This window comes from Nelumbo nucifera, chromosome 2 (genome assembly GCF_055504915.1).
Source record: "Nelumbo nucifera cultivar China Antique chromosome 2, China Antique-T2T, whole genome shotgun sequence".
In the NCBI taxonomy this organism is placed as follows: domain Eukaryota; kingdom Viridiplantae; phylum Streptophyta; class Magnoliopsida; order Proteales; family Nelumbonaceae; genus Nelumbo; species Nelumbo nucifera.
The window spans coordinates 4,007,683-4,018,661 of record NC_142650.1 but is presented as its reverse complement, the minus strand read 5'-3'; the positions used below and the strand labels follow the sequence as shown (position 1 = coordinate 4,018,661).

At 40.8% G+C, this 10,979-nt stretch overlaps 1 protein-coding gene across 3 annotated transcripts; it reads left to right on the top strand.

The window, feature by feature from the left end:
- Positions 1–1,263: 1,263 nt before the first annotated feature.
- Positions 1,264–9,223, top strand: LOC104594612 (DNAse I-like superfamily protein). Of its 3 annotated transcripts, none has more exons than XM_010254985.3 (11): positions 1,264–1,653; positions 3,021–3,121; positions 3,214–3,292; positions 3,394–3,471; positions 4,024–4,114; positions 4,536–4,640; positions 5,804–6,323; positions 6,480–6,676; positions 6,768–6,876; positions 7,332–7,480; positions 8,079–9,223. In XM_010254985.3, the coding sequence occupies exons 2-11, from the start codon at positions 3,092–3,094 to the stop codon at positions 8,314–8,316; spliced, it is 1,596 nt and encodes a 531-aa protein (XP_010253287.1). In that variant the 5' UTR covers positions 1,264–1,653; positions 3,021–3,091; the 3' UTR covers positions 8,317–9,223. The 3 variants fall into 3 exon arrangements, with proteins under 3 accessions (XP_010253287.1, XP_088753241.1, XP_010253290.1); XM_088897115.1 differs by having other exon boundaries at positions 3,394–3,474; XM_010254988.3 differs by lacking the exons at positions 1,264–1,653; positions 3,021–3,121; positions 3,214–3,292; positions 4,024–4,114 and having other exon boundaries at positions 3,399–3,471.
- The last annotated feature ends 1,756 nt before the right edge of the window (positions 9,224–10,979 follow it).

Here is a 10,979-nt window from a genome sequence, read left to right as displayed (position 1 = left end):
AAGGAAAGACCAATCACAAATGTATTTTATATTATTAGAGCCAGAACCACACTTTTACAGGACTATTATATGTATCTATCAAACTGTTGATAGGAATGTTGATTGATACCTTTTATAAGAGAAAAATAAAAGTAAACTTATTTATATTTAAATGAATAGTGCGTATAGTGCGGTGGGTTATTAAGCTAATTAAGATAAACAAAATTCCACTAAAATAGTTGTCATGTCTTAAATTAAGATTTGTGAATGCACCAATCACAACTTATTATTTCGTATATTCAGTCAAAACTTTTGCGGAACAAGCAGAAGGCTGAAAGGAACTTTTTGTTTGAAATAAACAAAAGTTGCAGAGATATTTTTATACTGTGCAGTGTATACAAATATCCGTGAGCAGAAAACTATTTAAGTTATACAAAACGTTGACGAATCGAATAACGTGGGACCGTGGGTGGGTGGGACTACTAAACCAAAACCCGACCCGGACAATATTCCAAACACGAAGTGAGACCGGATCTGCTCCTGAAGTATGATATGAACAAAGAACATGGGAGAATGACGGACTTGGATCGACGGTACAGATCTCGACTCTATAATAGTGCGAGCGTAGATTCGTATATATACCGATCTAACAGTGCTAGAAGTTTGACCACGTCTATTTTATTTTGTCCGGCTTATCATGTCCCTTCCCTTGCAATCATATCCCTTCCAAGTTCAATTCCATCAAGCCTTGCTCGTTGTTCATAGTCAAACATAGTACTCTATTGATTTGACGGCAACAAGTAATTAAGGGTAACGATGGTAATTCGTCAAACAAGTGAGAGGCAATTCCGTCATCCTATGAAAGGAATCCAGGAGTGGGATTTGGAATGGGAGAGTGGATGGCTGAATTGAATTGAAAACAGGGGTGAGGAAGATGGGCCCACTGGCCCAGGTTGCGTAGAGACAGACCAGATAGAGAGAGAGAGAGAGAGAAAGAGAGAGATGAAGCCATTAGCCACGTCCGTCGACTCGAGAGGGAGGTGGCGTAGTGGTAAAACCTCACACTACTACGAATTATCGGAATGATTTGACCGAGATTAAAACAATTGTCACATGAGGGGACCGCTACCCTCGCAACTTCGCAAGACGCAAGTGTGCCTGGGCCGAGCTTTGTTTAATTAACATGTAAGCAGAGCTTAAATATCGAAGAAAACTTCAATCAATTAATTAATGTTGGGAATTAAGATGGTGGTTTGGCTTTTCTCTCTGTGTGTGTGCGGCAGGTCCTTTCTCATCAGGTTATAAATGGAGAAAGACGAGGTCCTTTTTTGCTTTTCCGAGGAACACCTACGACTACGAACCTCCTGTCCTGTCCATTCTGGCATTCTCTTCTCCGCCACTAACAACGAACACCACCCCCCTGAGCCAATATCAATACAAAATATCATAGAAGAGACGGAGAAGGCGCCGATTTCTCACCATCCCTCCCTCTCTGTCACTGATGACTGAACCAAAAGGAAACAACTGCAAAAAGAGTTAAAGACAACCAAAAGCGCTCGTCTTTAGTTTTTTTTTTTGTCTTCCGCGCAGCAGAAGTAGGTCTCCTTTACGAGTTCTAACATCAAACCCAAAGAAAGATTGGAAGGCGTTGTTGATTCTGTTTCTTCGATTCCTGTAAGTGTTTCTGATTCTTTCTTCTTCTTTTGCCCTCTCTCTGTCCTTTCTTGCAACTAAAGATTATTACTTTTGACCAGATTTAATCCTATTTCGTTGTCTTTCAATCTTCTTCAGTGGATTTCCTGTTGTTTTTACCTTCTCTTTTCTCGATTTCTGAGATTATCAAGCAATGTTGCATGCCACAGACCGGGAAACTGGTTGGTGTTCTGGTTCAGTTTCTTCGTTTTCTGCACCATGTTGTTCTTGGTTGCCATTTATTTGACTATCGCTATAATCTCATTTCTGGTACTTCATTTATTTTGACGAATATCTGTCTCTTTGCTAAACAGTTATTTTTTGTTTTTGTGAATAAAGAATGTATTTTTCTCCTTGGTTTCAGTTCCCTTGTGCCAGGCGAATACTCTCTCTCTCTCTCTCTGTTTCGTTTCCGATTTTTAGAGCCGTCGAAGAAATTTCGGGACTCAAGTTCCTCTTGTTTCTTTCTGATCGTCTTGTCTTTTGTTTATGTATTTTATTTTTCCATCATGGTGATGGAGTTTCCAACTTGTTGATTTCTGCGAAATCTTGGAGATCTTGAGGTGAGAAGGTTGTTTTCAAATGCCCCAGTGATTTGTCGTTCTTTTGATTTCTTATCCACTTCTGCCGGAAACTGGATCTCCAGTTCTGTTCTTTTCCAAATTAAGACAGATCTTGACAGGGTATTCTCCTGCTGTCCCTTACCATATTCTTTACCTTGTTTATTTAATACCTCCGGATTCCTCTCGTTTCTCTGTATAACGAATTAAACTTTTATGCAGCGTTCTTTTAACGAAGAACTTTATTGACTGCATCACCAGATTCCCCATCTCAAGCTCCAGAAAGCTCCCAAGCTTTTGTTGATTTCTGTTTTACCTTTTCGATTTCTCTTCACCTTCCACTATGTTCTCGCTGAAAAGAAAATATTCAAACTCTGAAAGAACTATCTATGAAGGAAAAGGATGAACTTGACCTATTCTCTCTCTCTCTCTCTCTGTATATACTATTATATTGGAAAACTTATTCTATTTGCTTCCCTCCTACCTTATATTTGTCTTCCTGTTTACGATCTTTCGGAAACTGTTTCCGCTACTTTTTCAAGTTTCAGCTTGCTCTTTTATAAATCGGTAGTTAGACTTCATTAAGCACTATCTGACACTAATTTAAAAAAGCAGTCCCTGTTCGAAGCAACGACAAATTTAGCCGAAAACTTGAAATTGGTTATCCATTTTTTCCTCAACTCCCCTTTTTAATTTTTGATTGAAATTATGGCACTGTCGCATATAGGATTGCAATCTAAATAAAACATGTGTTTAAGAGAAACATGTCTTCTTCTTATTCTTCTACAGGTTAAAGATACCTACTGCCGGTGTTGTACGCTGGATTTGGTCCCTTTGTGTGACCTGAAAGGTGGAGCAAAATGAGAACCGAGTGTCGTAAGAATTACAAGGTGAGAGAAATCTCCACTCTTTTCTTTTATTTTCTTTCTCAAATTATTATTCATTCAGGATTTGAGAACTTCAAGCCTAAAATGTATGGCAGTCTTCCTGGCCGAAAGTAGTTGTGAGGAAATGGTTGAATATCAAGAGCAGAGGTGACGAGTTTCATTCCGATTATGGAGGTATGCTCCTAGAATGTGGTATTTGCACCGGGTTTTATCGGTTTCGTGTCGGAATAATTTCAGGTATCCGATCTTTGAAATTTTCTCCGTTGGAATTGCAGGGGCCTGGGGCACGACCGACAGAAGGAGGAGCTGTTCAGACGAGGACCGATATGTTTTCCTGCCACAAGAGTTCGCAGGTAGTAGTTATCTATCTGAGAAATTCGTATCCTTTCTGTCAGCCTCAACCATTCCCGTCCACGTGATCCACAGATGAGGAACCTCCTAGTCCTCCCTCCATGGGCCTCATTACCTCCTGATTGTTCTATAAGGCCAGGCCAAGAGGAAGAGCCCTACTCCACAGGTTATGTGATTACTGGACCATGATTATATTCGTGGGACCAGTTGATTGGATGGTCGAGATGCCATCGCATATGCCACGTGGACGGAAGATGGAACTGAATAAGTATTGATGGGCATATATTATCTCTCTGGCACTGGCAGAGTGGAGACCGGATCTGCTCCTCACACGCACATCCTATCATGGTATTGGGAGCATTGTTGGGAGATGCTCCCAATGCAATGCAGGGTGGATGTGGCTGTGAGGCGCCCGTTTGTGAGGAGCAGATCCCGTCACGGCAGAGTGACGGTGCGAAATATGAAATGGGATTTTGCCGTTTTAAAAGTGTTTATTTATCAGTTTATGGTGCTGAATAAATCAAAGTAATAAAAGCCGCGATTGGTAATGGTAGGGTGGGTGATGGAGGGTACTGAAAATCTGAAACGGCCGAGATTCGAGCAAGAAGCGCCAGCTGTTTCTACTACTGATATTCTAGACTTGAGGTATCTAATCGATACTGTTTTTGACCTTTCCTACTCTCTTTCTTTGTTTCTTCTTTCTTGAAAGAATTTTCATTGTTGAACTCTAGTAAACGACGAGATGGTGCAATTCTTCGATTCTTCGCCCTATAGACACTGCACGGTGGGACTCGTATCTTTATCTTTTATTGGGTCCCACTTTATGACGAGGAAAATTAATCGTAGAAATTGCACCGCTGCTCTTTTCATTTAAAAGGAATTGGAAGCTGCTCCATGTATGTTCCGGGATTACATAAAATGAACAAATTAACCACCCCATTAATGAAGAGAGTAACTTGGAATTTGGATGGATTTCTGGTCGTTTTATCATTAAATATTATGTCCTCCTTCTTAACATTTCAAATTCTAAGCTGTGATTGTCCTTGCTGGTGGTGGGATGGTTTAGGATGTTTGTGGGCACTTGGAACGTAGGAGGAAGATCACCTCACGACGGCTTGAACTTGAGGAATTGGCTACGGACGCCTGATCCCGCAGACATTTATGTTTTTGGGTAATTTCCTCCCTCTTCCCTTACCTGCACTTTCTTCCTATTCTGATTTTTGTCTGGATCATGGGGTCGGGGTAGTGAACCTTCCTTATTTATTATTAATTTTGTTTTTGGGGGATAGCTCATGTCATGGCATGGGATTCCGTCTCCCCCGGAAGCCCTGCCGGGGAAGAGAGAACCTTCCCGTCTTGTTTGGTTCTTGGCATTCGACAAATTGTCATATTATTGCACATTTTCTTTCTAGTTAAGAATATAACTATGCAAAAAATCTTGGCTTTTATTGTCTGATAAAATGACTCGGAAGTGGGAAGGACAGTTTTGATATTTAATTTTGCTATAAGTGGCAGCTACTACTGTCTTCATTTCCTTTAGCGGACTAAAACGTGCTCCAGCTCATTATCGACAAGCTTTCTTTCTTTTTCTTTTATCTAATATAAAATAATTGAATCTTTGTTTCTGACGCCGTAGAACCAGCAAGCAAACTGATCAGAGCCCTACAACCGGCTATATGTCCCTCCCAACCTGCCAAAATGGCTGGCTTTACCATGCCAAGCGGTTTTTGGTTGGTAGGCTTCTCCTTCCACCCACCTTATGCGCTGTGTCTGCCCATGGTACTTGGTAGGATTTAGATTTTGGTCCTAGCTAAGCTAATCAGTCCCTATCCGGATGCTCCCAACATGCACGGGAAAGTCCAGAATTGTGGGACCCTAGACACCATTGTCGCTTTCTGACCTGTTACCCCAACCCAAAGGTTCAATGCTTCATATCCAATGTGCAACGTGTCGTTTCCTTTTTCTTTTCTTAAGGGATTGCCAGTTGCCTCCTTTTCTAAATGATGAATGTGACTCGGCCGGCCTCTTCACTCGTCAATGGGGCCAGATTTCACTTTTTAAGTTTTACCCAAATCACTCACTGGTCAGGCCCCAGCAAATTGCGGAGTGTGTGTTTTACTTTACCCTTCCCTTTGGGATATTATCAATGATTATTAGAAAAGAAGGTCAAGTCGTCGTCTAAGTGAGTAGTGACTACTGACTATCTAACTACTAGAAAGCGAAAATCTGCTTTAATTTCCACTTGTGCGCATATATTTTTGCGTAGTAATTTGTAAGAAAAAAGATGCTAATCCTAATACTTTCCATCCTATCCTATTCCTGCCGTAATATCAGGTTCCAGGAAATCGTCCCTCTAAATGCAGGGAATGTCCTAGGCGTGGAGGACAACGGTCCCGCATCTAAGTGGCTGTCCCTCATTCGGCAAGCTTTGAACAGCAACGACAAAGAAGACCAGGAATTTGGCCAAAACGTCAAAGTTGCCACCCCCGTCGATGTGGACCAGCAGTACCCTCGACCTCAAATGAACCAAAAATCAAGAATTAGTTTCTCGGATCTACTATCCATGGAAGATGAACTGGATCAAGAGGATTTTGAAAGAATATGCACTTCATTCCGGGCTTCGAACGCGAGTGAGGAAGGATTGGTCAGCCCACCAGATTCAGCTTCAGCTTCAGCTTCATCTTCATCGAGAAGGCGTAGCAGTCCCATTCGTGGTAGATATTGCTTGGCCGCGAGCAAGCAGATGGTGGGCATCTTCTTAAGCGTGTGGGTGCGCTCTGATCTTAACCGGCATATTAGAAATTTGAAGGTCTCCTGCGTTGGAAGAGGCCTCATGGGATATCTTGGAAATAAGGTTAGTAAATTCATAAACCAACTGAAATTTATACGAGCAACACTTGCACCAATTTTAGTTGACATACATATGAAATCAAAATTATGCCTTTTAATTTATACCTTGTTCTTATATTTATAAAAAAATAAATAAAAAGTTGGGTGTTTTCACTTGCAGGGCTCTATATCCATAAGTATGACTCTACACCATACAACCTTGTGCTTTGTTTGCACGCACCTGACGTCGGGCGAGAAAGAAGGGGACGAGGTCCGCAGAAATGCAGATGTCATGGAGATATTAAAGAAGACAAGATTTCCTGAATCTAGTCACCGTGGACGCCGATTTTGCTATCCTGATAATATATTGGACCATGAGTAAGTTTTAGTTTTCACTCTCATGCCTGCCTCGTTTTAGATTTTTACTACTTATGAATTGATATGTGTATTGTTTCTCTACTTTTTACAGTAAAATTATTTGGCTCGGTGATTTAAATTATCGGCTCGCGGCTAGCTGCGCTGACATGCACCAACTTTTGAAGAATAACGATTGGCAAGCATTGCTTGAGAAAGACCAGGTGAGACTGATAAGAGGCTTTCCCTCATTGTATGTTTGTATGAGTACCGATCGAGATCGACCCGTGAGTCGTGACCGATAGAATAGGCGCCTCGTCGATTCTTTCCCAAATCAATGTCACATTGTACTTGTGGAAGAAAAGAATGAATGTTAAGTTATAGTTTTGTAGTTTAAGGGAAAGAGAGAAAAAAAAAAAAGGCCGCTACCTTTGCCTACAATAGACTGGACAAACTAATGGTGGGGTCTTGGTTCCCACCCTCCCAACAACGTGTGTTCTGAATCTTTCGATATATAGTATTCGATGTGACTGAGAGACTGATGAAGAACAACTCTGATACGAATAGGATTGATTATAGGCCTCCTCACACAAACAAACCGCATTTATATTTCGTTCGCTTTTTGAAAATATATATATGATTCTAACTTTCATCTTGTGTGTGTGTGGGGGGTGAACAGCTGAGAATAGAGCAAAGAGCAGGGCGAGTGTTCGCAGGTTGGGAAGAAGGGAAGATATATTTCGCTCCCACCTACAAATATATCGCCAATTCCGACCATTACGTTCTCCTGACGTCCAAATCAAAACAAAAGCGGCGCACACCTGCTTGGTTAGTCTCTATCTGTCTTTCTCTCTCACACACATATTTTAAGGACCGATTGGTTCTCGGGAATAGGGGGTCTGGAATTGGAATCCAATTCCCTCGGTCCCCCTTCTTGGGGATGAGAATCTATTCCAGCTATAATTCTAATGTTAATTCGTCTAAACCAAACAAACTACGGGGGTGGGGGATATTAGAATAGAATATTCCGATTTCAATTCTAATGAATTTCCATTCTGATTCTTACTGCAAACCAGATGGACTCTACAAGCCCGCGCATGTCGCAGTTTGACCTTGAGAAATGAGAAGTCATTACCTTTCTTTTAATTAATAGTTAAAAAATATAAAAGAAAAAAAAAACTCTTCTCTTGACTCTTGGGGTTTTTAATCACCGCCCATTTGGTTTCACATCTGATAATTAAACTAGTACTAGTACTAGTTGGTTGGCTGGCGTTTGTGGACGGTAGATTAATAAAAGAATATATACAACATATATATTTAGATAAATAAACAGTTATTAGGGTTGTAAGTGGTGAGCAAAATTATATTAGTTGTTGAAAATTGGAGCCAGCACTAACACTCACATCACATGCAATGTGGGGGACAGGTGCGACCGGATTCTATGGAAAGGGGAGGGACTGAAGCAGATGTGGTACGTGAGAGGGGAATCAAGGTTCTCGGATCACCGTCCTGTCTATTCTTTGTTCTCCCTACAACTCCACCGCCCCAACGTCACCAGCAATCCAGCAGCTTCACTTTCGTCGTGCGTGGCCAGAGTCCAGGCCGAAGAACTTTTGCTTGTAACCAGGGCACGGAGCTGCATAGAGACCGCCTCCAGGTTCTGATCATTTCCTCATTTACATATCGAGATTTCAAGATATCAGACCCAACACCAGAAGACAACAATGAAAGCATGGAGCTGACTTCCAATTGTTCGTCTCCCAACCGTTTGGAAAGGGCATGCTGGATGAGAGATGATGGCGATCGATGTTTAATGTTCGTTCGGAGGATGATAACTACGGCCAAGGCCGCCGGCGGATTTGGAAGTCTTTCTAACTACTTTCAAGTTTCAAGTGGGGGAACAAGAAAAGCAAAATAGGCGCAAGAGCATGCGTCTTGCACTGCAGCAAAGCACGCGCGATGCCTGATGGACACGTGGAACGAACGAAAAGTGGTGTTCATTTGTAAATATATGATTCAGTAGGTCCCTGCTAACAAATGATGCCGTGCGTGCTGGGCCTGGGCTTTAAGGCTTTTTCTTCCCCTAAACAAAGTCCTAGCGCTATGCCAGCCTGAACCTGCAGCAGATCAGATGATTGAGAACTGGGAAGGAAACATTAGACAATTTAATGTCTGAACTTTTATTTGGACTTTGCGTCACGCCCGCGCTGTTTCTAAACGTGCTGCGAATTAAAGAATCTGGATTGGCTTTGAATAGTGTGTTTATTAAAATGTATACAGTAGGAGAATGTTTCAGATGGAGGAAAAAAACAAATGTATAGAGTATCAAATGACAAAGGTTTATTAAAATGGGGCTTTCAGCTTTGGGAGGGGGAACAAGATTTGCAGGAACCAGGCAGCAGTGTATACGGAAATTTGATTTAGGGTTGATGATCATTTTGGTTATTCAGGGGTCCTTTTTCTTTTTTCTCCACATCTTAGTTTCATTTTTTTTATTGCATAATTGTTTGAATCCTTTCCCGGTATCATGTGTTTCCGGTCGGGCATTATATATTTTTCCAAAATTAAAAACAACCTCTTCTTTTAAATTCTTTGCTATCTCAAAGTTTACGGTTACAACCGATTGGTTACATTTTATCCACCCGTCGTTAATTTTGATGTCATTGTTACTTTATGCAGATATTTTCCCCCGATCAGACTCTAACCTCTAGAAAAGGAATGGTTTTACTTTTTTTTTTTTTTTAATTTCGTAACGTTGTTTAGTTAGAAATCTGCTACCTCAAGGTTTTCCTCCTTTCTACATCCTTACCCATTGACATTATTGGGAAGATTTCCCTTGTCATTCATGAGAAGATAGTCAGGGATGTGATAACAGTTTGTTCCAAATCGCTTGGAACCAGACCCAATATGTGAAAAATAATTCAGTTATTATTAGCTGCCATATCGACCAGAGTTCAAAAAATACGCAGCACTTCTTTGTGATGCATTTGTCGCCACATGGGTGCTCTCATAAGCTTGGGTATTTAGCACACATGTAATGGTATTCTTATCTTCTATCAATGGACCTGATATTGGTTCAATTCAACCCAACCCAATCCAATAAATACTTTGGACCATTAAATTGGGACTGGTCCAATTCAATGTCTAGTTGGCCCATCCGCTCCATCTAAATTGATTTTGATTTGGATGGGATTCAACCCAAAACCGGTCTATTGACACCCCTAAATGGTATAACTGAAGAGGAAAATGAGGGATTTTGCTCTAGGGCCCGTACTCATTCACAGACTTGAAACATGCATATGTATTAATATTTGTGTATATTTTTCTTTTGTTCTACTTCTAAATTAGACTACAAAGCCTGGACTAAAGTCGAAAGATGCTAACACAAGTAAGTAGGTATCTCAATCCAACCGGGCTTGAAACCTATTCAAGCCTACACAAGCAAGAGCGCATTGCTGAGTTGTGTTACTTTGAGCTTGGGCTAGAAAACTACTGTTGGACCAGGCCTGAGGCCAACGTTTAAGGTTCATATTTCAGTGTTGGGCCTAGATTGACCCTAAACTTGGCCCAATTACAACATAACTCCGGTTGTGTTTGGTATCATGAAATTTTATAGATATTATGTTTGTGCTTGATATGAACATCAAAAATGAGGAAAAAAGGGGCTGGGTAGAAAGTCATGGTAGTATATTGTTTATTCCTGTTTTTTAACAAATGAGTGCTGGGTGCTGGCACCACATAGGAGAAAATAAGGGAGTCAATTGGACTGAATTTGGCCCAATCCATTATTTGGACTATCCAATCTGTTGGAATTGGTATTAATTTAGATTGGTTCCAATCTAAACCTGGTCCATTAACACATGTAGGAGAAAATACCCACACAATTCACCCTAAGCAGAAAAACATCTATAAATAGTGTTGACACACCACTCAAAGGAAAAGATGGATTTATTTGCATGTAATGCTTTAAAACTTTGGTTGAGATAGTAATGCCAGTTATTTGCTTATCTTTTACCATATGTTCATTTGGTTTCTGTAAACTTGATTTTTGTTTATATTCCACAAAATTCTCCATGTAGCAAAGAGATGACTCAGGCAACTACCCAATATAAATAGTACTACTATGATTAGAAAAAGTAGGCATCTAGTAGCGGAGGATGGCACATCTGTTGCTGCGACTAGTGTCATAGCACTCCCTGACTCTTCAATGCTGCATGAACAGGCTAGCAATGGGAGCTGCTAGTGCTGTAACATGTCCATCACTGGTATGTTTTATTATGTTCATTGGGGATCGTTGGACGATAGCATATTTTTTGTGGCTTATAGA

Excerpts from the sequence above, each read along its gene's own strand:
- LOC104594612 (XM_088897115.1), top strand. The coding sequence starts at position 3,092 with ATGAGAACCGAGTGTCGTAAGAATTACAAG. Across the intron at positions 3,122-3,213 it reads AGTGTCGTAAGAATTACAAG|TCTTCCTGGCCGAAAGTAGT; the intron begins GTGAGAGAAATC and ends AATGTATGGCAG. Across the intron at positions 4,641-5,803 it reads GCAGACATTTATGTTTTTGG|GTTCCAGGAAATCGTCCCTC; the intron begins GTAATTTCCTCC and ends CCGTAATATCAG.